General features: G+C 38.9%; 1 protein-coding gene across 5 annotated transcripts in view; it reads left to right on the top strand.

Moving 5' to 3' along the window:
* LOC105493180 (phospholipase A2 receptor 1) overlaps positions 1 to 27744 on the top strand; it is a 127864-nt gene that overhangs the window by 56419 nt on the left and 43701 nt on the right. For all 5 annotated transcript variants that reach the window (XR_011609804.1, XM_011760660.2, XM_011760659.2 and 2 more), the window contains exons 11-16: positions 2486 to 2655; positions 17037 to 17239; positions 20290 to 20435; positions 24370 to 24454; positions 26913 to 27045; positions 27608 to 27643. Coding sequence is in view for 4 of the 5 variants with exons in the window: in XM_011760660.2 (XP_011758962.2) it covers positions 2486 to 2655; positions 17037 to 17239; positions 20290 to 20435; positions 24370 to 24454; positions 26913 to 27045; positions 27608 to 27643 (773 nt within the window). In the remaining variant the exon portion in view is untranslated. The remainder of the gene's footprint in view (positions 1 to 2485; positions 2656 to 17036; positions 17240 to 20289; positions 20436 to 24369; positions 24455 to 26912; positions 27046 to 27607; positions 27644 to 27744) is intronic.

The raw sequence follows: 27744 nt of genomic DNA, 5'->3' as shown, positions 1-27744 counted from the left end.
AGTCTTTATGCTAGTACCACACTGGTTTTTTGTTTCATTTTGTTTTTGAGACAGGGTCTCACTCTATCACCCAGCCTGGAGTACAGTGGCTCCATCATAGCTCACTGGAGCCTTGACCTCCTGGGCTCAAGCCATCCTCCCGCCTTGACCTCCCTAGTAGCTGGGACTACAGGCATCTACCGCCACCACTCACAGCAAATGTTTTTTATGTTTTGTAGCAACAGGATCTCCCTATGTTGCCCAGGCTGGTCTTGAGCTCCTGGGCTCAAGCAAGCTGCCTGCCTCAGTCTCCCAAAGTGCTGAGATTATAGGCATGAGCCAATATGCCCAGCCCACACTGTCTTGATTACTGTAGCTTTGTAGTAAGTTTGGAAATCAAGAAGTGTCAGACCTCTAACTTGGTTTCTTTTCACAATTATATTGGCTATTCAGGGTTCCTTGAATTTCCATATGGATTTTAGGATGAACTTTTCTATTTTTGAAAAAGATATCATTGGGATTTTGATAGGGATTGCATTGAATATATACATCATTTTGGGTAGTATAAGCATCTTAACAATATTAAGTCTTCCAAGCCATGAACACGGGATTTATTTCCATTTCCTTGTGGCTTCTTTAATTTCCTTCACCATTTTGCAGTTTTCAGTATACAAGTCTTTCTCGTTTGGGTAGTTTATTCCTATGTATTTGGGGGGCACTATTGTAAGTGGAGTTATTTTCTTAACTTCCTTCTGGCCAAACTCCACATCGTTCTTCCTGTCGATGACCTGCCGGCCTCTGCCGGTGCCTGTCGGTGTGCTCTTGTACCGGTGTGTTCCTCTGGATGTCCAGCCGCTTGTCTCTCTTCCCACTAGGGTCTCGGGGGGTTTTATAGGCAGAAGACGGGGGCATGGCAAGCTAGGGTGGTCTTGGGAAATGCAACATTTGGGCACGAAAACAGAAATGCTTGTCTTCACCTAGGTCTGGGGGCACAGGCCGGGGGTGGAGCCCTAACCAGGAACCCTGCCCTTCTCCTCCCAGCACTTCCCTGACCCCGTATTACTTACTCTGCCTTGGAGGAGATAGAGAAAAGCAGATCGTATATTATTGAGAGCATGAACCAACTGAAGTGTAAGGAAAATTACAACAGCATGTAGGCAATATTTAGTCTTCTATACATTTCTTTTGAAGCACATTTATGTAAGGTTCTGCCAGTATGATCTGGATTAAAAAAAGAACTTTTCCTGTTTCGAATGTGTGCTATTTAGGTTATTAATAGAGTATCTGCAGAAAATATTTACTAAAGCATGATGAAAATCCATTTCCCCTGCAAAGATGAGTACCATGAATGCCTAAGATCTCTAAATGTTGCTAATAATATCTGTAAGACACTTAAAATTTTTCCTTCTTTTTATTCTTCTCTCTTTTTATCTCCTATTTCCTTTGAGACTCCTCTATTCATAAATGACCCCATTGCTTTTGCTTCCCTTAGCAAGTTAAGGATGCACAGTAATGAAAAAAACCACCAAAATTGAATAAAAAGGTCTAATTTGCTTTCTCCTTAGGTTTGGCTTCAGCCTTTCCTTTCCCACTGACTCAGCAGGTCTGCCCGGAAGTCACCACTGTTTCAAATGTGTTTCTTCTAACTTTATATGTTCTAAAAATAGCTTTCTCAAGATAGTTTCAACTTAGCTGAAAGGTTCAATGCTAGTTAAGTTTTAATAGTCATGATTTTCTTGGTAGGTGTGCATGTGGAAGCATGTATGCAAGTTTTCTAGATTCTGCTTTTGACGCATTCATACTGGAAAGGGGGCACTGCCACCAATCATTAAACAGTAATTCATTCAGCTGTTTGGGAAGTACATTAGTGGATGTAGAGCTTTAGATTAGTTCCTGGGCTTTCACATTTTTCTTCAGTGAACATGCAGATTTAAACACATTTGAATAAGCTGAGACCTACCTGTGCCTATGAACACACTGATTTGGGAGACATAAAATTGCTACTTTAATTTCTGTTTCTTTCTCCCCAGGCAAGTATAGTAGGTGGGTGCATGTGAACTCTGTATTAGTAAATGCTCATTCAGAAAAGCATAATATCTTTCCTCCTCCCTCCTGCCCACCCTTACCCCATGCATATTGTGGCATGGTTTGTGTGGTGTGTGGCCTAATTACAAAATAGGCCACATCATACTCCAAGAAATGCATTGCTGGCCATATGAACTTTACCACCTATGCTTTGAAATTGGAGCTGGACTTTATTCCGTGCAAGAATTAAGCCCCATATGCAAGAGTCAGATTCTCCTCACTCATGTATTTCTGGGAATTGCACTGACATTCGGCATTTATTAGTAATGTTCAGGGTCTTTGGGTGTTTTCCTGCTCCATGTTCTAAAGAATTAATGAGAAACGCTTACTCTGGGGCCATTCTGTGCACTTCATTATGCTTTAATGACTTTTTTTATTGCCCAGAAACTTAATATAATCACTTCTTTTTTCCCCTTTTAAGGTTTGAACAGGCTTTTATTACCAGTTTGATCAGTAGTGTGGTAAAAATGAAGGACAGTTATTTTTGGATAGCTCTTCAAGACCAAAATGATACAGGAGAATACACTTGGAAGCCAGCAGGGCGGAAACCTGAGCCGGTGCAGTACACACACTGGAACACACACCAGCCCAGTGAGTAGAGTGAGCTGCATCGCCAACCCTCCCTCACCTCTGGCTCCTGTTTTCTTTACTCCAAATTCCTTCTACCCCTTGGTCCACCTCCTTTGATTCTTTCTTAATGTTTTCTTAATGCCTAAATCAACTACAAGGATCAGCACAGGTTAACAGGGGGTGACATATGGCTGATCTTTGTTTTTATTTATTTATTTATTTACTTATTTATTTGTTTGTTTGTTTTGAGACAAAGTCTCGCTCTGTCACCCAGCCTAAACTGCAGTGGTGCAATCTCAGCTCACTGCAGCCTTGACCTCCCGGGCTCAAGTGATCCTCCCACCTCAGCCTCCCCAGTAGCTGGGACCACAGGCATGCGCCACCACACCCAGCTAATTTTTGTATTTTCTGTAGAGACAGACTGGTATTGAACTCTTGGGCTCAAGCAATCCGCCCACCTTGGCCTCCCAAAGTGCTGGGTTTATAGACGTGAGCCAAATTGCCTGGCCCGATGGTCGTTTTTAAAACTATAATCCATATGAGTCATTTGACATATTAAAGGTATAAATTCATTGCTCAAGACCACCACTGTCTTTATTAGCAGCAAGTCCAGTTTCTCCCTCCTAAAGTCTTTCTCCCCACCTGCAACCCCCCCACCCCACTACCTAAGAATCTCAAGCGCTTGCTCAGTTCAGAATGGTCAGTTAAACTTCAAAGTACAGTGGCTGGGCACATATGGGTACATCCAGTCAGTTCACAGTCACTGCCTGGGGCACCTTAACCAGGATTCCAGCTCTACTAGTTCATCCTCAGGTGTTCAGCTCTGAATCCCAAGGCATGAAACTGTGCCAGGTTGGTCAGTACCAGAGAAACTGATGGCTTCCACCACAGCCTACACTAGAACCTGTCTCTGTGGAACAAGCTTCAGGCTCTTGTATTAAGCTGAGGTCGACAGCCTAGACCCAACAGCCCCTATATTTCAGAGTGAGTTCTTGCTTGCCTGGATCTCCATCAGGGCTATGCCAGAGAAAACAGCAAAGAGTTACCAAGTTTGTATCTAGAGGAAATGGCTTAGGGGCCCCAGGCTCTTCCCTCCCTGAAGAGGGAAGAGACACAGAGGTAGAAAATGTTTTAAAAATATTAACAAACATGGAGGAGAGGTTGAGTCACTGGAACGATAAAAGGAAAGGTTAGAATGAATGGGAAGAGGCAGTATTTGAAGAGATAATGCTTGAATAGCTAGTGTAACAAATAAAAACAGTAAACATTTATACAGTAAACATTTATTAGAATATGCCTCATATTTTATATAGGAGATTTAAAAACCACATTCAATTTCTGTAATGCTTATAAGACTATTGAGACTTCCTACTTCCTTCCAAGTGCTGCTTGAGTTGTATCCCACAAGATTTAGTAGAGTTTTATAATTTTTCAATTGAGAATACATTCTAATTTCCAATATGAATATGATTTCAACCCATAAATTAGTTAGAAGATTTTTTTAATTTCCCAAAATACAGGTGTTTCTAGTTCCTTTTGTTGTCAATACCTAATTTAACTGCACTGTGGTCAAGAAATACTGTTTGTTTGGTGCCTGTCCTTTCAAATACAGAGTTGGTATTATGGCCTTGCATGTGATCATTTTTTTTTTTTTATATCCCATATGTACTTGAAAAGGTTGCATATTCTGCTTTTGCTACATGAAATGCTTCATATCTGTCAACTGATTATGTTAAATGTGCTGTTCAGATCATCTATAGCCTGAATATTTTTTGCCCACATGATCAATCAATTACTGAGAGTGTTAAATATCTCCCACTATGATGGTGGATGTAGAAACTTCTCCCTGTAGTTCTGTCGAGTTTTTATATTACATACTTTTGAGGCTGTTTTATTAGCAACATACAAGTTTAGAATCATGATATCCTACCTGTGGTGTCAAAATCGGTATAGTATCCTGAGTGATCCTCTTGTTCTCTCAAAATTATTTTCTCCATAGAGTTAATTTGTTCATGAATGTAGCTACAGTAACTTTTTAAAAATTAGTATTGGCCTAGTACTTTTTTTAATTTTTTCTAACTTTGAATATTTTTGTGTTCTTAGAGTTAATGTATCACTTATAAACAGCATATAACTAAATTTTTAAAATCTTATTCACACATTTGTTGTCCTTAACTGCAGAGTTTGGTTTACTTATATTTTTTGTGATTATGTATAGAATTGGATTCATTTCTTCCATTTCATTATGTCCTTTCCATTTATCCTGCACTTTTTAGTCATGTTTTCTCTTCTTTCTTGCCATCTTTTGAATTTATCTTTTTCTTCTTTTCTCATTTCATTCTTTCCCCTTTACTTATCTGGAAATTGTATTATCTAAATCTATGTTTTTATATGTTACACTAGCTATTCAACATGCATTCTTAACAAAATCAACAATACCATCTTTGCTCTCATCTTTAAAAGGATTGTAATTTGCTGTTGCTGCCTAGTTTTGAAAATTCTGAACTGTTTCATTTCTGTTAGCCATGATTTTGTTGTTGCTATCTTTGCAGTGAATATTTGTTTAGATGTATTCATATGCTAACTATATTTATTTCATTTCTAGAAAGACTATTTCTGTTTTAAATTTGGTTTGTGGCTCTTTGTAGTCACTTGTTTCCTACTCATATTTTAAAGATTCTCTTTTATTTCCTTAAATATATCCAAGTTATTTTGTATTTGGTTTCTAACAATCTCATACCTGAAGTTTTATGGGTCTGTTTCTGGATCTCATTTCTTTCACTTTGTGGGTTTTGCCTGGAACTACTGATTTTTCTATGTACTTTATTTATGGGAGTTCTGTAACCCCTAGGTTGAAGTTGGGCTCCTCCAGTGAAAATTAGCATTTGTTTCCATCACTCAGTTTGAGGCACTACCAACTAAGGACCACTTTAAAAGCTCTGACTGAGGTTTTCTTGAACACATAGGTGGCATGAGTTCGATGACTGACCTGCATGAAGTTTGAGTTGTGGTTATAAATTCTTTAGAAAGTTATTTCTTTTACTATTATTCACTGCCAAGATTGACAGAGACAAGTTTCCTTACAAACAGCTGAGTGAGTATGTTCTCATGTATGCTTCCCAAAAGTGGCCATTTGGGATTCTATTTTATGCAGGTTTCTTCTATTAGACTTTTCATTTTGTATATCTGTTAGGCTTCATCTCCTTTCCCTCAAAATCTCCATGCAACTATCAAAGCAGATGCTCAAGGTCTCCAGAATTAGAAAGAAACCTTTAGGGTAAATCCCGCTAGGAAGGTAGTTTGGCTACCATGGTTCATACTTTTACTTCATTTGCGAGCTCTATAGATTTGTTTATTTTATGCCAACTCAGCCATACATTTATAAAGATGTTTTCAAAATGTTTTATCTAGCATTTCAACTAGTTTGACTGAAAGAGTCTTTCAGGGTACCTAATCTGCTGGTTATTTCTCATAGCACCATTTATTTTAACACATGAGATTTTTAGGATGGAGAAGAGAGAAACACATGTATTCAGTCTACTGCTCAATCTTTGAGATGTCTCCCTCTGTGTTTTTTTAAAAAAATTTTCTTTCTATAACCCTACTGCATAATTAAAGCCATTCATTTAATGAGCTTTATAGGGCGTTTGTATGACAAGGGAGATTTAAAAATTACCTAATGTGCATGCCTTCATGTTGCTATAATCTGGGAGTGGTGATAGCAAATACAATAAATAACTCGTATATAGAGTCTTAGTCATTCCTGCTGCTATAACAAAGTATCACATATTGGGTAATTTATAAATAACACAAATTTATTTCTCACAGTTCTAGAGGCTGGGAAGTCCAAGATTAAGGTGCTAGCAGATTTGGTGTCTGCTGAAGGCCTTCTTGCAGCGCCCTCACATGGTGGAAGGGCAAAACAGCAAAACGAGAGTAGGACACCCCCTCAGCCTCTTTTATAAAAGCACTAATCCCATTCATGGGATGGAGCACTCATGACTTTATTACTTCCCAGAAGGCCCTGCCTCTTAATACTATCACATATGAATTTTGGAGGGATATATTACGTTCAAACCATGGCAACAGGAAAATATGTGGTGAGTGCTGTAAGAAGTATAAAATAAAGTATTCTAACAGTTAAATGAAGGGAGGATTTATTGAAGTTACCATAAAAGTTCAAGAGGAAGTGGCCTTTCACCTGGGATTGAAAATGTCTGAAATATAGTAGGATTTAGTGGTTAAAGAAGTAAAAAGAATTTTCTCAGCAGAAGCAAATATATGGGGCAACTCTGAGAAATTTTAGGAGCACTGTGTAATTAGAGATTAAGATATATGCAAAAGAGTTGTAAAAGATAAGGCCAGAGTAAGATATTGAAACCACAGCCTAATATTACAAGCTAAAGAGTTTTCACTTCTTATCTAGGTATAGGAAGCCACTAGAGGTTTTGGATCAAAAAATATTAAGATCAGAAGTGTTCTTCATTGAGGGTGTTAAGTAAGGTGATATAAATAGATATAAGAGACTGCACTGCAGGATAACATATGCATAAAGAGTACCTACCCGCTATTGAGTTGAACTAAAGTTCAAATTCCAGCATTATGATCTCAGAGAAATTACTTAATCTCTCCATATCTCAGTTTCCTCTTATTTAAAATAAGGACAGTAATAGTATCTACCTTACAGGATTGTTGTGAGGATTAAAAGAAATATTACATAGTTGCTACTGCATTGTAAATAATTAATAAATATTAGCCTTTCTTATTGCAGAGAAATAGTTTGCAGAATTTTACCTAAAGCTACAGACAGTGACATTGCTAATCTATTAGGGTTCCTCACCCATACATTCTAAGATGCAGGACCTATTCTGTGCTGGACCAGTCACCAATGTGAGCACCCTGGGAAACCACAGAGCTTTAAAGGAAGGTATGACTGTGGCCTACACACACATTTCCCCAACACTTATAAGCTAGTGTTAAATGTTTTTTTAAAAATTCCTTTAGACCTCCTGAAATTAGAAGAAAGAAAAAAGAGAGAGATCAAAGAAAGTCAGTTTACATTCTCTCTGTTAAATACATGGTTTAAAACCCTGTAGTTTTGAAGACTTAAGTTTAGAAGTTACACCATCCTAATGAGTAAAGAGCTGAACAAACTGAAAAATCAACAACTCTTCTTAGACCCATCACAAGGCAAACCACCGCCACCCAAAACTGGAAAAATACAAAGATACAGAGAATCACAACTTCCTGGATCGGAAACCCGTCAGCAGAAACCTCCAGAGGAACCTGTGCTGGGAGAGGAACATCTGAACCGTCATTGATAAAATTGCTGGAGGCTCAGCACAGACACTCTGAGGGTTCTCCCGGGTGACCCAGTCATAGGGGACCCCCACACTTTTGTGAGTTCTAGTTCCAGGTAATCTATCAGGTTATCACAGTGAAATATCAGAGAAAAAATTCCCTAATGCTTCCAGCAGAGGGAGAGGAAAAGGAACCATTTTGAAATATAGCAAAGCATTCCGTTCCTAACAAGGCCCCACCTCAGGAGAGGCTGTTTTGTCAGACTGCTGCTGGAGTTTTATCAGAGCCTGACTCATCTGGAGGAAGGGAAATCTACAACTCCAGCCAGCTCTATCCTTTCACGTGATGGAAAGGAAATACCCCGCTCCAGCTCTCTAGCCATCCTGTCCCACCAAGCAGGGAAAAATAACTGAGAAGCATTCGCTGGTCAAGGGCACAGTCCAGGAACACAGGCTCACCAAAAGGCTGAAACCTAATGGTAAAATTGTAGAACACTTCCCCTCCTCTCACACCTTACCATTCCATCGCAAAGGCCTGTTTACTGCAGTTTCTTTTACCCAGTATATTACATCCACTTTTCAACAAAAATATTACAAGACATACTAAAAGGCAAGAAACATAGTTTGAAGAGACTGAACAAGCATCAGAGCCAGTCAGCTATGACAGGGATGTTGAAATTACCAGACAAGCAATTTTTTAAAATTTGATTAATATGCTAAGGGCTTTAATGGGAAAAGTAGACAACATGCAAGAACAGCTGGATCCTGTAAGCAGAGAGGTGGAGAGTCTAAGAAAAAACAAAAAAACAAACAAAAAAAAGAAATGCTACAGATCAAAACACCATCACAGAAATGAAGAATGCTTTTGATGAGTTTATAGTAGACTGAACACACATGAGAAAAGAATCTCTGAGTTTGAGTATATGATAATACAAACTTCTGAAACTGAAAAACAAAGAGGAAAAAGACTGAAACAGAACAGAATATTCAAGAACTGTGGGACAACTACAAACTGTGTAATGGGAATATCAGAAGGAAAAGAAAGAAATAAAGGAAAAGAAGCAATATTTGAAGCAATAATAACTGAGAATTTCCCCCAAGTTAATATCAGACACCAAACCACAGATCCAGGAAACTCTGAGAACACCAACCAAGATAAACACACGAAAAACTACATGTAGACATACTGTATTCGAACTTCAGAAAATAAAAAATAAAGACAAAATCTTGAAAGAAGCCAGAGGGGAAAAAACACCTTACCTCTGGAGGAGCAAAGATAAGAATTATATCTGACTGCTCTTCAGAAATCATCGAAGCAAGAAGAAAGTAGCATGAAATATTTAAAGTGTTAAGAGAAAAAAAACCCTCCAACTTAGGATTCTATACTCTGTGAAATTATCCTTTAAAAATGAAGGAGAATTTTTATCAGATTTTATCTGATTTTTATCAGACAAACAAAAATTCGGGAAATTTGTTGCTAGTAGACCTACCTTGCAAGAAATATTCAAAGAAATTCTTCAGAGAGAAGAAAAATGATATAGAAGCTCAGATCTATGTAAAGAAAGAAGGAGCATCAGAGAATAAATGAAGGTAAAATAAAAACTTCTATTTTTCTTATTCTTAATTGATCCAACAAATAATAGTATGTTTAAAGTAATAGCAGCAATATATTCAGTCATAGGTGAGATAGATAGATGATAGATGATAGAGTTGCTTTTATACAAGTGAAATGAGTGACAGAGATGGCGCAAGGGATGAGAGGGACTTTGGGTGGTTGTGATGTGTCCGTGTAAGTTCATCAGTGGTAATAAATGCACCACTGTGGTGTGGGATGTCTATAGTGAAGGAGATTGGAGGGCAGTGGTGTTAGAGGGGCACTCTCTGTATTTTGCATTCAATTTTGCTGTCAACCTAAAACTTTCTGTTACTATTTTTTAAAATTATACTTTTGAAAGATGCATGCAAAGTGAAATGAAGACAAATTAGTTTTTTGTATATAAACATCAGTTTAGGAAATTTGTATGGAAACTGGTGACTTTCCATAGCTCCAAACAAGTAACATCATAATTCGCTCAACAGAAAGACCTTGTTCTACAAATCTATGAATATTATTAAAATAAAGAGAGTAATAAACTTCCATGTCACACTATACTGCAAAAAAATAAAAGTTTAGGTATCATTTCTATACACTTAGGAATTTTGTTAGGAATGTCTATACCTGTCAAAATAAATTAATACATTTTGAGTAGAGAAAATCTTTGGTTTTTAATATTAAGTTTCTTGGGGGCATATTTAGATGTCGGAAATCTGGAATTGAAGCAGAGCTTCTTGTCATTCATAAGTTTCTGCTGTAATTTATTTGAGTGGCACTACTCTTTTTCTCTTTTCCCTAAAGCAAAAATAATGCCATGATGTTCAGTTTGGCTGTTCAAGCTGATTGACACTGAGTAAATTGTCTCTGAATAAGATGAAAATGTAAATCTTTTTGAAGAAAATAGCAATATAAAAGCTTCTGTGTTTCCCTTTTTCTTTTAAATTGCAACTTGCAGAAACACTGCCTAAATCACCTTTTCTTTCCTGCCTGTCACAAAATAATCCATTAGCTTCGTCCCCACGTCAGAATCTTAATCCAGCAAAGACTAACTACATGAATTGACCACTGAACAGGAAGCCTATAGCTTTTTGTAAACTCATCCAGGACTCTGTCTCTATGTCATACCAGCAAAATATTCACCCACCCCACATCCCACACCACAGTGTATATTTGCTACAATTGACGAACCTCCATGAACACATCAGAACCCCCAAAGTCCCTCTCATCCTTCCTATCATTCCTGTCATGCATTTCACTTGCATAAAAGCAAATCAGAAGGGAATCACCTTTCTGTCATTTTTTTTTCAACTTAGTGTTATGTTCACCAAATAGTATTACCACCAGATGGTATCTACCAGTAGTAGAACCACCAAGCATCAGCAATTATCAATTCATGACCAATCTTCTTCCATCTGTACCCTCACCCCTTTCCCATATTTTTTCATAGCAAATCCTCAACATCATATTGTTTCATCCATAAATATTTCAGCATTATTTCCAAAAAATAGAGACTTCTTTTTAAAAGACCTAATAATACAATTATCACCCCTTAAAGTAATTAACTATAATTGCCTATCATTATAAATCTTCAGTTAACGCTCAAATTTCTAAATGGCTCATAAATATTACGTAATGTATTTTACAGCTAGTTTGAATCAAGATCCAAAGAAGGTTCACACATTGTAATTGGTTGATAGATCTCCTAAAGTCTGTTTTCATCTCTGTGTTTCCCGCCCCTCCCCAATTTCCACCCCTGCCTTTATTTGTTAATGCAAATGTGCTTTGTCTTATAAATTTTCCTGCAGTTTGTTGATTGTATTCACATCACATTGTTTAATGTGTTACTCTATTTTCTTTTTCATAAAATAGGCATTTTTATTTTTAAAAAGAATGAAAGGATTGACCAAAATCAGATTTTTTTTTTTTTGAAAGATGGTTTCATAGGTAGTTGTGTGCTCTGTCTGGAGGCACATAATGTCCAATTTTTTTCTCTTTTTGTGATATTAGCAGCCTTTGATGGTCAATTCTTAAATCCATTGACTCATTAGGGGTTTCTTCATTTATAGCTGGGATAGTCCTATAAAGAGGTAATTCCTTTCAATCAATTTTTTGTTACCCCATGGTACAATTTTTATAGGAAACACAGAACAAATGCTTAGTTATTTCCCTTTACTAGCTTTCAAAATAATTATTTCTTCATTAGCATCCTTCATCCGTGACCCATTAGAGGTGTTTTTCTTTTTTTAGCATTACTATGAAGTAAGGGTTTTAAACATAGTTGATATGTTTTAGTCCGTTGGAATTATCCTTTTTAATGCTCAAATGCCCCATCTTTGTGATGGGAATCTCTTCAAGGAATATCTTCTGAATCCTTCTGATGTGATCCTAGTAGTCTTTGATAGTGTCCGTGCTATCTGATATGACAGATATAAATTTCTGCTGCAGACCTAGAAGCATCCATTGCATCAAGGAACCCTGGTTTCTTTTGATGGGAAATGATATTATTTCAGCATCACAGACTGGGCTTATGGGTTCTCGTTGTTTGTGGTTTGTTATTGTTTCTAGGCCATTTCAGTGGACAGATCTAGGAAGTGTGTGTTTGTGTGCGTGTGTGTGTAAGATTAAACACTTTTTGAGTTCAAATTCATACTTGCAATTTGAATTCAGGACTACAAAGTTAATTAACCTATATTTTAACTGTATTTCCTTTCTTTCATGCCAAATTTTCCATTCTTAAAACACCAGAAAATCCTGTTATTTTTAGTAAAAAGCGACAACAAAGGCTCTCTATGACAGTTGGTATTTCAAGAGAAATGAAATATTCAGGTGAAACAGGAAAAATGGTTTTCATCCATACTAATTATTGCCACTGATTAAATGGAAAGATGATAAATTAGCTTCTCATTCAAGGAGAAACTAAATGTACTTTGTACCTAGATTCAAGATTCAATATAAGTGGAGGTTGCTCTATGTTGAAAGAAAATAGATGAGTCTATACTTGTTAAGACATTCAAAAACACTTTTCCAAGTTATATTAGAGGCTCATAGGTGTCTGTATTGAGAAAAATAAACACTTTCGATCAGTCCTTTGCAGCCATCCATAACTCAGGCTCTGTGAAAAATGTTTTGTTTCTAGACCTAGATACCCCTGGCGTGTTCCATTCCTGTGGGATGACTCTGGGGCATGTTCACCCTGATTGTTCCCAGCCCATGGAAATCTGCAAGTGACAAGGAAAATAAGATCCCAATAGAGCAAGTCAGGTTTATTTTCTTGAAAGTGCCCTGCACATAGTGAGGAGTAGTAAGAAGCCTGTCCCATCAGTAGGCCAATCCATTTTAAGGCTCATCAAAGCTCTGAAACGAGCCACCACATAAATAAGGATAAACCCAGTCTAATTTCTGAGAAGCCCTTAGAACACTGACGTATCTCCTCATAATCATGTAAGTAACTGTCATGCAAAGTAAAAATGTGACAGTAGATCTTCAAGGAAATGCTGTGGCCACACACAGGAGAGAAACAGGATCAGGGGAATGCGAGAGAGTTCCATGGGACAGGAGCATAATTTTAGGGGAACTCATTCATTCATTTATTCAACTGCTTATCGAATGCCCACCCACTCACTCTGTACCTTGATACTGTCTCACAGTAGACCCAAATAAATCTGGTTTCAAATCCCGGAGCAAGCCCACTACGTTTGCGGCCTTTGGCAAGTTACTAAGCCTCTGTGCCCTAATTTTTCCATCTGCACAATCAGGCACTAATGCCTGTCTCAAAGAGTTTCTGAAGTTAAACAGGGAAAAGACCATATAAATTGCCTAGCACAGTGCCTGGCAGATACACAGCATTGTAGGAAACTTGCCTAGCCTACCCAAAGAGCTTCACTTTCCTCTGTTAGAGGAGAGAAGGAGAGAGAGGGAAGGTGAGAGGGTAGAGGACTTGAGAGATGAGGATGTAAAGGGTTGTTGCAGGGAACTGGAAAATAAGTAGGCAGACTCAAGTGAAATAATTGTCTAGAGGCACTGAAAAGCCAGCACAAAAAGGTTTGGTCAGGCCGGGCGCGGTGGCTCAAGCCTGTAATCCCAGCACTTTGGGAGGCTGAGACGGGCGGATCACGAGGTCAGGAGATCGAGACTATCCTGGCTAACACGGTGAAACCCCATCTCTACTAAAAAAATACAAAAAACTAGCCGGGCGAGGTGGCGGGCGCCTGTAGTCCCAGCTACTCGGGAGGCTGAGGCAGGAGAATGGCGTGAACCCGGGAGGCGGAGCTTGCAGTGAGCTGAGATCCGGCCACTGCACTCCAGCCTGGGCGACAGAGCGAGACTCCGTCTCAAAAAAAAAAAAAAAAAAAAAAAAAAGGTTTGGTCAATGGGTTTGTTTTTAGATATCTGAACAGAGAGGTGGACAGTGGCGGTTTTCCCAGCTCACTTAATTTTGCATAGTTAGATAACTTGGTGAATTAGAATTTCTTAATTGACAGAAAGTCTCCCCATTCATGTTGGCAGGAGAGAGTGAGTGGGGTGAGGGTATGGCAGGTAAGGAGAATCTGTCAAAATGTGAGATTCACCACTGAGAATAATCATTTTTCTTCCCCGGTGGGAAGTGAGTTATCAAATTTAAGAACAATTTCTCTGAAAGAAAATTCGCCTCTGCTCTTTCCCACACCCTTACCCTTATTATTTGGCTTTGCAAGCATCTCCACAATATAGGCTTATAAATTTAGTTTATCTCTCCCTTAGCCTGGTCTCCCTTTATTATACCACTTTACTTCTTCTTTGGGGCTGAGACTCTAAAATTTGGGTCAAATGTTCCATTAAGTTAACCACTTTAGAATACCAATACCACTCCTGCAGCACTTTTCATCTTCATAGTGGTTCACAAACATCTCCTTCTTCACTAATGAAGATGAGTCGAATATCTTATAGCATCTAAAACCAAAGCTATTTAATCATTGTCTGATGTGGGAAAGTGAGACAAAATGCAAGACCAACAAAAAAGTATATTACATTTCAAACTTGCTGATTCAAACTTTTGAAAAATTCTATGAACATACAGGCAGAATTCATGCCACAAAATCCTGGTTTTTGTAATGAAAATGGCCATAAGCATAATAACAACACTGCAGGGGTATATTTAGCTCATCATATTTTATAGAGTGCTTTTCAATTCATTATTTCATTTGATCTTCATGAAAACCCATGAGAAGAAAAGGAATTATTATTCACATATTTTAGACAAGGCCTATTGTGATTAATTCACATCCTCAAGTTTCCAGTTACTAAAGATTTGTACTGGGACTAGAACCCCAAACTTCACGCTCCAAGTCCCCCCACGAGGTTTCCTACCTGTGCTGTGCAGTTTCTGGAGGTTCCACTGGGGCCCCTCAAAGGATGGGGGAACGGAGCAGGAATGTGTGTGTTCCCTCCTCTTTCAACTAGAGCAGCTCCACAAATATATTGTATTCGGGGCTTCCACATGGATTTCTCCGGTTCGGTTTTATTGCACAGAGCATGCAGCATCTCCTCTATTGTTCATGATCCAGCTGGACTGTGAGCTGCATTCTGAAGTTACTCAACAGGCCTTCAAAGCTCCACTAATGGCAGGGGCAGTTACATACTATAATCTCTCCCCCTTGCCTGCCCACAACCTTGCATCTATAACACCAGCTAGCTGTTCTCGGCCAGTAGAGCCATCTGATGGACTTTGGATGCACCAACTCTTCCTTGACTTCCTTTTCTTCTATATGAGACATAGCGTGTTTCCTCTTTTACCACTGGCAGTTTTTACCTTTGAGGCTCTCTGATTCATCACACAGGCCCAGGGAGTTCTTCCAGATCAGAATCGCCTTGCCATGGTGATGCTGGTGCCTAACACACTTGTGCAGCCAGGACTGTTGAAGACACAAACACTCAATACACTCATTCTTTAGCAAATGATTCCATTCCTAAAGAGATGCTCTATGTCTTCCTTTGTCTTCTTTCTTCTCACTTGCACTCTTCATTTTCCCTCTCTTTTGTCTTTCCATGAGCATAAAACAATCAGAACATAGATGACAAGCACAATGCCAGTTACTCAGTATCTGAAAACATTGAAGCCATTACTTCTGAAGGGAAATTAAGCAAGATAAATATCAAGTAGCAAGTGACGACATTTTTTAAAGAGCCTTCAGGTACAGAATCATCGCAAGTCTTCAGATGCTTCGTCTATAATCACTCTCTTTTTACAAGCATGCCTTGAAAACTCATGTCTCCTTTTCATCCTTCAAAATTCAGCTCACATGTCACTTCCTACAAATGTTTTACTGACATCTCTGGTGAGGCTCCATCACCCCTTCTGATGTCTCCTCCAGAACTTCGAACACACCTTTTACTATGGCACTTTACACATTATATTTATTACAATTGCTTGTTTATGTGTCTGTATCTCACACTAAACTAAGAATTGGTTTTTGGTTTGCTTTGCTTCATCCTTTTGTTTCAAGCAGCTAATTATACAACCTCGCTGAGCACATTGCAGATGTACAATTTTTTATTGTTGTTGATGAATGTGAATTTAGTTAATTAAATGACCACCCAGGATTCGAGAAAAAACAAGCTCATTCTTACTCATTTTAATCTTATTTTTGGAATAGAATTGCTTTCTACTATTCTTCACTGAAATTTGAAGTGTTGTTTTTGTTTTTGTTTTGTTTTGTTTTGTTTTTGCTGTCATATGAGTTGTATAGATTTTGCTGACAAACTTAAGAATCTTAATTTATACATTGTTTCTGTGGAAAAACACATTTTACCTTCTAAAATGTTCAAGCATACACAAAGAAAAAAGTGGAGTTTTGTCCGTGACTATTATATCACATTTCCCAATATCTCACATATACTATGAAGGTGGGAGGCAAAATCTCTGTACTTTGCTTTTCATACAAAAGCCTCTCTCTCTCTCTAATTCTGTTTCTCTCTTCCTTTTCTCTGATGTCTGCCTTGTCCCTGCCCCTAGATCTTTACCTCATTTAGAGAATTCATCTCATTCTCTTCATTCTTCCAAGGTTTACAGTTTGGTTTTCTGTTGTATACTTTATGGTCTACCTTGAATCTGTTATTCACATATTTCCCCCTGTTGAATCCAGTTGTTAGAGGATGAGCACTATGCACTTTTCATTGTTGATTTTTCACAGTGGGATTTCGAAGTATAATATTGAAATATGGGGGATATTTTGGTTCCAGGTAGGAATAGCTCCTAATTCTTCATCATTTGCCATCTGAGCACAAAGCAGACAAGGTCCAAATTTCAGCCTTCACACTCTCTTTTCTCTCTTTCCCATCTTCCATTATTTTCTCCAGAGATGAAGAGAAATGACATAATCAGGTCAATAAGACGTTCGTTTTCATCTTGATTGTTCCTGTCTGGGTGCTTAATTATGAGATGTCAATTATTCAACACTCTAAAGAGCAGTCTTCTGAGCACAAAACGTTTTAGTTGTCTGGTATTAAAAGTGCTTGTTTTCTGCTTTCAGGCTACAGTGGTGGCTGTGTTGCCATGCGAGGAAAGCATCCACTTGGTAGCTGGGAAGTGAAGGACTGTCGGCACTTTAAGGCAATGTCCTTGTGCAAGCAGCCAGTTGAAAATCAGGAAACAACAGAGCATGAAGAGAGATGGCCCTTTCACCCCTGCTATTTGGACTGGGAGTCAGAGCCTGGTCTGGCCAGTTGCTTCAAGGTGATACCAAGGTTACATGGGCATTCTTAACAGGACTAACACTATTTTAATTTGATCCATGTATCCCAAATTCCTTTATTCCAGGACTCTTTTTTTTCCAGAACAGTGCCTGACAGACAGCAGGTGCTTAATCAACATTTGTTGCCTGTCTCTATCCTTTCAATCATATTCCAAATAATTTTTAAGTAAAAAAAATCGACACATCCTGGTGATATTGAAGACTTCCTCATGAAGATTGTTATCTGTTCAGCAGAAATACCATGCACGTGGCCAGGCATGGTGGTTCATGCCTGTAATCCCAGCACTTTGGGAGGCCAAGGCAGGCATATCACTTGAGGTCAGGAGTTCCAGACCAGCCTGGCCAACATGATGAAATCCCATCTCTACTAAAAATGCAAAAAGTAGCCAGGCGTGGTGGCATGCACCTGTAGTCCCAGCTACTTGGGAGGCTGAGACAGGAGAATCGCTTGAACCCGGGAGGCAGAGGTTGCAGTGAGCCGAGACTGCACCACAGCATTCCATCCTGGGCAACACAGCGAGACTCTGTCTCAAAAAAAAAAAAAAAAAAAAAAAAAAAGGAAAGAAAAGAAATACCATTAATCCCTGGAAGGAGGGCACCGTGCTCTGGTTATCACTCCTGGGGGAGAACTCTAAACACCTAACCAGTTTCTGCATAAGTTCCTAGCTCTGACAGGAGGTTTTGCACAAACTTGGCTGCCAGAGTATGAATCTGGTGAGACAGAATTCCCACACAACAAGATGGGCAAAATAACTTTATTACAGGGTGAGTACTCCTTGGCTGAAGTGCTTGGAACCAGAAGTGCTTTGGATTCTGGATTTTTTTTTATATATTTACATAGTACTTACCAGTTGAGCATCCCAAATCTGAAAGTTCAAACTCCAAAATGCTCTAGTGAGCATTTCCTTTGAGTGTCTTGTCACTGCTCCAAAAGTTTTGGATTTTGGAGCATTTTGGAGTTTGGATTTTTGGATTTGAGATGCTCAACTTGTATTCACAGATAGGCAGCAAGAAGCAACCAAAGCCTAGGATCTATGGTGAGCCATTCCCCCAAGGCTCAGGAAAGCACCCCTGGGAAGGTGGAATCTTGTCTGCACACGCCCCACTTTGCAGGACAGCTGAGGGCTCCCGAAAGTGCTCCTTTCTGGGTTTTTATCCCGGGTGCCACCTGGATCACTGAGCTAAAGTATTGCAAGACATCCTACTCTAGGAGGGATAAGGACGGTTCCTCCTTATCTCAGGATATTGCATTCTTGGTACACTCTGCCTGAGAATTGCCAAGAAAAAGAGGAAGAGCTGGGTCAGCAAGGGTCATCTGGGGACCTGTCCTCCTGCAATATTGTTAATACACCAAGTGAAGGAGGCAGACACTCAGAGGGTGTTAAGTGGTATAATTTCATATTGTTTGTAAACCAACAAATAAAGTTTTTATTATTGAATAATACAATTTTACTAATAAGGATAGCTTTTGCAGCTTGCCAGACACCTGAAGATCAAACAAATTAATGCATACGGTTGATTTGTATGTGTATAATGTGTGTGTGTGTGTGTGTATGTGAAGAAATTTCTATTTTTAAAATCAGCTTTAGATCCTACATTTAAATTAGTTCCTACAATCCTGTCAGAAACACTTTTTTTGAAATATGATTTTTTTAAATGTTTGGTGGTTTTGTTTTGGTTTATTTTACAAATAGGGTTTCACTAAGTCTTGGGAGAAAGTTCCCCAGCAGCTCTGCACGTCAGAGCGGAACGAAGACAGACTCTATCTCCGGAACTGTGGTAGCTTGTACGTGGCATGAAGCAGCTGTGAATGTGCTCGATTTAAGTTGTACACATATATAATCCTACATTACGTTCATAGAATGATAGGCCCAAAAGTGGCCTCACCCAGTAATAAGTTAAACCTTAGAGATCAGTAAACTGAGGCATGTGAAATGTAGTGATTTGCCCAAGATCACAATTATTTATTGACAGAGTTGGAATAAATCCCTGGTTTGGGACTTCTGGTCTGGTGCCTTTTCTACTATATATCACCCTGATATGTCAACAAATGCATGGTGTGTGTGTGATAGGCATGGTGGTAGGATTTATGAATTTAGAGTGATTCAGGAAGAGGTTCCCAGAGGAGACAAGTTTTGACATATAATTTAAAAGATGGAAAGGTTGTTCTGTGGTCCACAGGACTTGGAAAGCTATTCATTCTGGTCTCAGCAAATAAGAGCCTGGGGAGGGCTGGCCACAGGGTGTACCTGTCTGGCATCAGAGGCTCAGGCTTAGTGCCAGGCAGTTAAAAATAAGAAGGGTACAGAGGACTGGGATTGCAAGCTCTGGGTCTTCAGTCCCTTTCCCCAATCTTAAATAAGCCAACAGAAGACCTTCCATTCAGCTGGCTTCTTCCTGCCACCATGAAGACAGCTGAGAAGCAGCAGAGATTTTAGAGACAGCTGAACCACTGCATCTGCCAGTTCAACTAAGATCCAAAGACTCTAGAAATAGAGCTACCCTAAGTCCCAGGTCTCATTTCTCATTTCTTGCCCTGGGTCAGGCAGAGTAATGATCAGTCTGCTAATTCTAATCTGTCAGAAGGCAGTCTGGTGGGATGGAAGTTTATGGACTCTGGAAGCAAGGAATTGTAGGTCTAATCCTAGCTCTGCCAGTTTATAGCTGTGTGACCTAAAATTCTTAACCTCTGTTGGCCTGACTTTATTTATCTATTGACAAATATTTACTGAGGGACAAGTACATGCCAGTCACAGAAGATTTAGGGTGAAAAAAAATTCTTCAAAAAGCTCATTTATAAAACTGAGTTTATTACATTCTCATCAGGAATTTGTTATGAGGATAAAAGGAACTAATAGTTTTATGATGACTAGGCACATTCTAGTTCAGTAAATGTTACTTCTTCCCACTAGATCAAGCTCTTATAAAGAATAATGACAATTATATTAATATTACTCTTACTTTCTAGAGCAGAGTTTAACAACCTCACCTTATCTATAACAATGTTAATTTATTTTCTTTTACTATACAGGTATTTCATAGTGAAAAAGTTCTGACGAAAAGAACATGGAGAGAAGCTGAAGCGTTTTGCGAAGAATTTGGAGCTCATCTTGCAAGCTTTGCCCATATTGAGGAAGAGAATTTTGTGAATGAGCTCTTACATTCAAAATTTAACTGGTAAATACTTGTTAATTATGAAAACTTACAGTCAAATATTCTGTCTCTCAGTAATGGCTTCTGAGGGGTGAGTATCCCAAGTAGTTGTTTAAAATTCCCATATTTGTATTACACCCAAAGCCAAGAAAAATAAATATACATATAGTTTTATATTTATCTTGTACCAGGTTCTAATTTCATAAAACGAAGAACAAAGTGACAATTGTTTAGATATTTGAAATCTTTTCTTTGTGCCTCAAGTCAGAACTGTAGAGCTTTCCTGCCAAACTCAGGAATTATCTACCCCAGTGGTTTTCAAAGTGTTGTGGAAGGATCCCAGGAATCCTGGAACCCCAGGAGTATGAGAGGACCATGTAGGCAGAGCTCCTGGTTCCTTCCACGCCTCACCAGAGCAGCTCCAACCAGCTCCACTGCTGATTATTTTGTATATAATGCGATCCTATGTAAGATTTTGTTTGGAAAAAAAAAAAAAAAAAAACAGTCCCAGTAATTTTTTTTTAAATTCCAACCCAACCCCCTAAGTTTTCATTTGAGGAAACAAACTTTCTCTTATCTGTATCCACCTTGCAAGTTTACAGAACCTTGAATTCAATGGAGTTAGAAATTCAAACTTAAATTGGAAGAACTCTAAACTGTCTTGTGCTACCTCCCACCACATACCGTGGTCATCCGCTGTCTGCATAATTCCTTCCAATTTCAGAATGCTTCTTATTTGAGAGAAAGCCCATTCCATTGCAGAAGGTTGATTTCAAAGAGCAGTTTTCTAATAAGCTAGAAATCTGCCTCCCCTCAATTTGAGCTAGAGCAAATACAGATCAAATCTATGCTATTTTCAAATATTTGAAGACAGTCATCTTGTCCCCTTCCTGTGAACCCCCCACTCCCCACGTTGACCTCTCACTTTGGAATGTTCTGTCAGTCAGCCTGCACTGTGAGAGTATCTTCTGTGGAAGATACATGCATTACATGCATAGCTGGTTGGAGAATTCAATAGATGTGACAGACAAAATCCTGCCTCTGAGGATGTTGTGATCAGCACAACTCCATGGCTCTGTATATTTATTTAATGAAAACAACTATAATAATAGGTATTCTGCTTCGAGCGCTGGAAATCTGAAGTCTCAATGAAACACTGGCCTGAATCCCAGAGAAAAATCCCGGACTATTTTTTGAGGAAAATCCTCCTCGCCTTTCCCACAAGTTTCCTTGTAGGACATTTCCATGACAAGATTAACATGCAACATCTATCAAATTATTCATCTTCCACATCTACAACAATGACCTTAAAGCTGGGAGATTTTGACATCTCTCCATGTGAGTCTTGTGCAGCATTCTGCAGGGAAGGAAGGAGATTTTATCGTAAAATATGTTTGCAAAACAATGTACAGTCTTGGAGATTTGCCATGTTCATTAGCATCATAAAGGGTTCTAGAAGGAAGCACTTTCTTTGACCACAAATCCCTTTTTTAAGAACACTTATTGACATCCCACAGAACTGCTAATCCCTACGGGAAATGCTGATATGAGGCCATGACTCAGGAACCTGGCTCCTCATCACACTTGGTCGGGACGCCTTTTTTACAGAGCTTTCTGGCCTCACACCAGAGCTGCTGAGTCAGACTCTGAGTCTGAAGAAAAGTTTAAGAAGCTTCCTGGCTAATTGGATTATCAGCCAGGTCTGAGGCCATAAATCCAAGGAATAGGTGATAGTCTCCATTGTTCAAAGTTACATTTTACTTCATTACTTTAGCTTCCTGCAAAACATATTTGCATATTCTGCCTTTGCATTTTAGTGAGGTTTGCCATATGACAACCACACACAAACTGCTTCCCAGTTTGCTTTAAGATCAAATGTCACTGTCATTTCTGTTTATATAAGTTCTCATGCTTAAAATGTCTCGTAGAATTTAGTCCCAAGCATCTATCAAATCATAGTTTTTCAATATCTGATCACGAAAGCCGTATAATATGAGCCAGGCACAGTGGGTCACAGCACTTTGGGACACTAAGGTGGAAGGAACACTTAAGGCCAGGAATTCAAGATCAGCCTAGGCAGCATAGTGAGACTCAGTTTCTACCAAAAAAATTTCACAATTAGCCGGGTGTGGTGGCCACACCTGTAGTCCCAGCAAAACCTAGTTCGAAGTTACAGTGAGGTATGATTTTGCCACTGCACTCCAGCTGGGCAACAGAGCGAGAACCATCTTTAAAGAAAATATTTAAAAATTCTTGACTGGGCACAGTGACTCACACCTGTAATTGTAGCACTTTGAGAGGCCAAGGCAGTTTGCTTGAGCCCAGGAGTTAGGGAACAGCCTGGGCAACATGGTAAAAACCCCATCTCTACCAAAAAAATACAAAAAAAAAAAAATAGCCAGGTGTAGTGGCACACGTCTGTAGTACCAGCTGAGGAGACTGAGCTGAGGTAGGAGTATCAGTTGAGCCCAGGAAGAGGAGGTTGCAGTGAGCCAAGATTGTGCCACTATACTCCAGCCTGGGTGACAGTGTGACCCTGTCTCAAAAAAAAAAAAATTATCAATAACTGTGTATATTTCACTTTATTCCCAGATTACCAGAGAATTCAGTCAAATCTGATGCTTAATTATAGCAAACATACCAGATCTCATAGTTAGCAGCTATAGCAGGTCTGCTGCTTTTCCTTCCTATGGCCCTGCTTTTCTATTTCTATTTTATTAGTCAGACATACACACACACGCACACGTATGCACATACATATGTGTTTATTAAATGTTATACAATTTCAGGAAACTGATGAAGAGAAAGTAAATACCATTTCATCTTCCAGGAGCCAGTATATAGCAGGGAAGACATAGATCTCTGAATTCAGTGAGGAAAGACAAAGTTCACAACACCAGGAGAGAGACATGGATTTTCAGCCTATGCCATGGAGATTAGTGTGCTTGGCTTAAACAGAAGGTGGCCATTCTCACCTTCTCCCAACCTTAAATGTAAGGTGTCATCATGACAGTGCCCAGCTGGGCACCAGTGATCTCTTGGATTTCTAAGCTGAATTTGCTTTTAATTTGTGTCATCCAGGCAGAGTAGCTGACACATCTGAGAAGGAATTCCTCAGAATAGGTTTGCTTCTCTGCACGAAGGAAAATAAAGTATCTTTCCTGACATCTGAATCTTTTAAATCTTTGATTCTTCAAAATTATTCTCAGAAAATGATCTTAGTGAGATGGTTCATTGCACAATTAGGCTTTATCACTCGATTGATTGAGGACTCTGTGGACACATTTGTACTCTGCCTCATAGAGGGGAAGGTGACTCTCTGTGGAGCTTCTCGCCAAGTCTAAACCAATGGTGATGACTGAAGTTAATCTACCATGGCTCAGGGTGACTGGCTTTAGAATTATTTATGTTGATATCTGAAAAAAAAAAAAAACCTGTGTACCTTTTATTCAATGAAGATGATGATGGCTGACTTTCAGAGAATACATGAACGTTTAACAAAAGAACAACAAATCAAAGCATAGTAAAGTAGAACAAATAGTATAGTGAGGTAGTAAACACACAGTAAAGCAGCGAAAGGTCCTCTTGGCTAGAGATGTTCCAAAATTTCTTACTAATTTTCTTTTCATGTGTTCTTGTCCTGACTGAAAGGCTTTGCTATTCCTGATGAGAAACTCATGTTCTCAATAAAAGCTGACTTTTCCCCAACTGTATATCACCTGTGAGCAAACCACACAAACCAAGAGAAATAGAATGTGAGGCTTATTCTTCTCTCAGTTCATGTCATAGCACAGCGTTTTGCACATTTAAAATGTTCATTGCTTGTTGACTTGATCAATCCTGCCAGTAGCATCAGCTGTTTCCTGCATACATAAATATTTTTGAATTTTTTTTAACCTTTCACATAATGCTGTAAATTTGATGGGAAAGGCAAAGCTTTTGTTTCTTCTCTTCACAGGACAGAAGCAAGGCAGTTCTGGATTGGATTTAATAAACGAAACCCACTGAACGCTGGCTCGTGGGAGTGGTCTGATAGAACTCCTGTAAGTCTTTTCGAACTGGAGAAAAGGGATGGATTCCAAACAAGTGGCCCCAGAACCACGTGGTAAACCAAGAGAACCTAGAAATGATGGCCAGAGCTCCCATGACAAAACTGCACCAGACCTTGGTACCAGGAGAATTATTTGGCAAGGTCCTGGGAGATGTTTGCTAGCCACATTGTTCTGAGGCCATTGTACAATCTCAGCCTGAAAAAGTATCAAAAACCTCCAAAAAGTCTCCCTAAACCAACCTGAAAAAGAATAAAAAACCTCCAAAAAGTCCCCCCCCCAAATCATCTCCCATATGAAGAGTCTCTCTGGCAGAGAAGCAGCTATTCTTTTAAATAACACAAGACTCCCTTTACCCTGTACCTCCCTATCCTGCATAGCACCTGATGTCTGAGTGTGGGAACCTTGTCCATGTCATAATGAAAGGAAGATTATTTTGGAGAATGATTTTTCATTTACCTCACTCTGAAAGGACAGTAATGCAAGTTTTAGAAATATCACCTTCTAGAGCAAGTTGTTCCAGAAGGAAAAAGTCTTGCTTTTCATTCATTCCCATACTTGCAAACCTCTATGAAGGACAGAGAGAACTCACTATTGCGTTTTTTTTTTTTCAGTTGCAATCGGTAATTCTCACATTTTTCTCAAAATGACAGGGAAAAAAACTGAAGTAGTATCCTAGATTGAAGTGGGATCCATCCTACGGCACATGAAAAATCACATTATTCACTTTCACCTGTGAAATGGGGCGACTCCTGAGAGACCGCAGTGAGCACTTCATGCAACTGCTGTCGATTGAGTCCTCATGTTGTTCTGAGCACCGAGCTGAATGCACTCCTACATGATCTCATTTCATCCTTACAATAACTCAGTGTCATGGGTATTAGAATGATTAAGTGGTTTGCCTAAAATAATACATAGGAGAGCCAGGATTTGCACACAGGTTGTCTGACTCCAAAGTCACAATGCTATAATATCTCATGGTTGGCAAACTATCAGTAGCCAAACTTTGAAGTAGTAAAGAACAATAGAGAAAGCCCCATACCAAGGTGGTGTTCAAATTAGTGTCAAGGAAGAGGTTTATAGGAGAGAGTAGGAAGAGATTTTAAAGATCATTCAGCCCCACTAATCTATTTTGCTGATAGAGAAACCAAGGCTCAGAAAACAGAAAAGGCATAGCAGGGTCAACTTGCCCCGTAAATGGCAGCCACTACATAGGACAGCTGGGTGGTTCAAGTCAATATAGTACTTGAAAAAGAAAATGTGATACATAGAGGTTGAGAACACTTTCTTTTGTTTTAGTGTAACAAACTCATTAGTAATAGGAGAGAAATAGACAATCTGGCTCAGAATAAATTAGATAAGGCCGTGAAGCAGTGGCTGAGCTTCTCACCAATATCTGCTGAACAAAATGAATTCAAATCACACCATTTTCTGAATCTGAGGCTATACATATTTAAGATAGATGAATTATTGCATGATGGTGTACATGTTTGAGGAAGAACATAAGGGATTTAAAAGCATCCTTTTTTCCCCCAAATTTTTACCCCAATTTTACTTGTCATCCATCCATTCTTCTGTGAGGTAGTCATTAAATAATTGAGAAGGTTGAGTCTTTAATACCCTTGTAATGTGAATTATATGAGTTATGTGGTCGTTCATGGAAAGTGACCTGATAGATTCCTGATTAAAGCTAACTATGGCTCAGAATTTAGTTATTAGAGGCAAAAAACTTAGCATATGTTCAAAGTAATCAAAATCAAAGTTAATACCAAGATCTGGCACACCCTTGAGTCCCTAAGTCTACCCAGGATCCCAAGGCTAGAAAATGTTCCCAGTTGGAAAAAAGTGCAAAAAAAAGCTTGCGTTTCATTTGATCCTTCTGGAGAAAGGAGTAGCGTACCTTTTTTTATTTTTATTTTATCTATTTATTTATTTATTTATTTATTTAAGACGGAGTCTTGTTCTGTCACCCAAGATGGAGTGTGGTGGCTCGATCTCTGTTCACTGCAAGCTCTGCCTCCCAGGTTCACACCACTCTTCTGCCTCAGCCTCCCCGAGTAGCTAGGACTACAGGCGCCCGCCACCACGCCCAGCTAATTTTTTGTTTTTGTATTTTTAGTAGAGATGGGTTTTCACCGTGTTAGCCAGGATGGTCTCAATCTCCTGACCTTGTGATCCGCCCGCCTCGGCCTCCCGAAGTGCTGGGATTACAGGCATTAGACACCACGTCCAGCTTTTTTTTTTTTTTAAGCATCTTTAAATTTAAAAAGCTAAATATTGATTAGCTTGTTCTTCACAAATGTGAAATAACCTTCAACTAGAATGACATCCAGACATTTCTGAAGCTTCCTGTAGAAGCCTATAATGCTTATGTACAGGGATGCCCTTTTTGATCTTTTGAAACTTTGTGGGGGAATCATCATTAAGAAATAATGAACTTCATCTGCTGCAGGTTGTCTCTTCGTTTTTAGACAATAATTATTTTGGAGAAGATGCAAGAAACTGTGCTGTTTATAAGGCAAACAAAACGTTGCTGCCCTTACACTGTGGTTCCAAGCGTGAATGGATATGCAAAATCCCAAGAGGTAAAAATATAATAAGATCTTTGCTATGTGTTTGATTTCTAATAATCTCTAGTACTTTCTCAGTTTAAACACCCCAAACCACAATATCAACAACCTGCATGATAAACTAAATTACACTATTTTAGCAAAAAATGTTTCTATACGAAATGAGAAAAAGCGACACCAATGCAGGATGCCAAGGTAGTTCACTGGGAACTGAGGTAACCAGCTAATATTCCAGAACATTTATAATGCAAGTATAGTCCGGGAGAAATGTCACTTTGACATTACAAAGTAAACGGAATTACTTGTACAATGAGTAAGTGGAAGCACCTAGTACAGTGTGTGACACACAGTGGCCTCAGCGAGTGCTCATGTCCTTCGTTCTTTAATCAGAAGCCTCTCTGGAGCCTCCTCTTCAAGTGTGAGAACTCCCCACATATTCCAAACAGCACAATGTACCTGTTTTAAAGTGAAATTTTTTAAAATGAAGGACAAAATAATGTGTTTAGAGCTGAAGTAATTCACAGACAATGCACTTAAGAAGCAAGATCAGTCAAAGTGATTTGCTTTCACTTTGCAGATGTGAAACCCAAGATTCCCTTCTGGTACCAGTACGGTAAGAACGACTCTGCAGCTCTTGAATTTCTAATTATTAATATATACCATATAAGTGCTACTATATAGCATTAATGTGTTGTTATATTTCTCAAATCAAGC

This window comes from Macaca nemestrina, chromosome 11 (assembly GCF_043159975.1).
Source record: "Macaca nemestrina isolate mMacNem1 chromosome 11, mMacNem.hap1, whole genome shotgun sequence".
Lineage (NCBI taxonomy): Eukaryota > Metazoa > Chordata > Mammalia > Primates > Cercopithecidae > Macaca > Macaca nemestrina.
The sequence above is the reverse complement of the archived record's forward strand: the minus strand, read 5'-3'. Positions and strand labels throughout refer to the sequence as shown.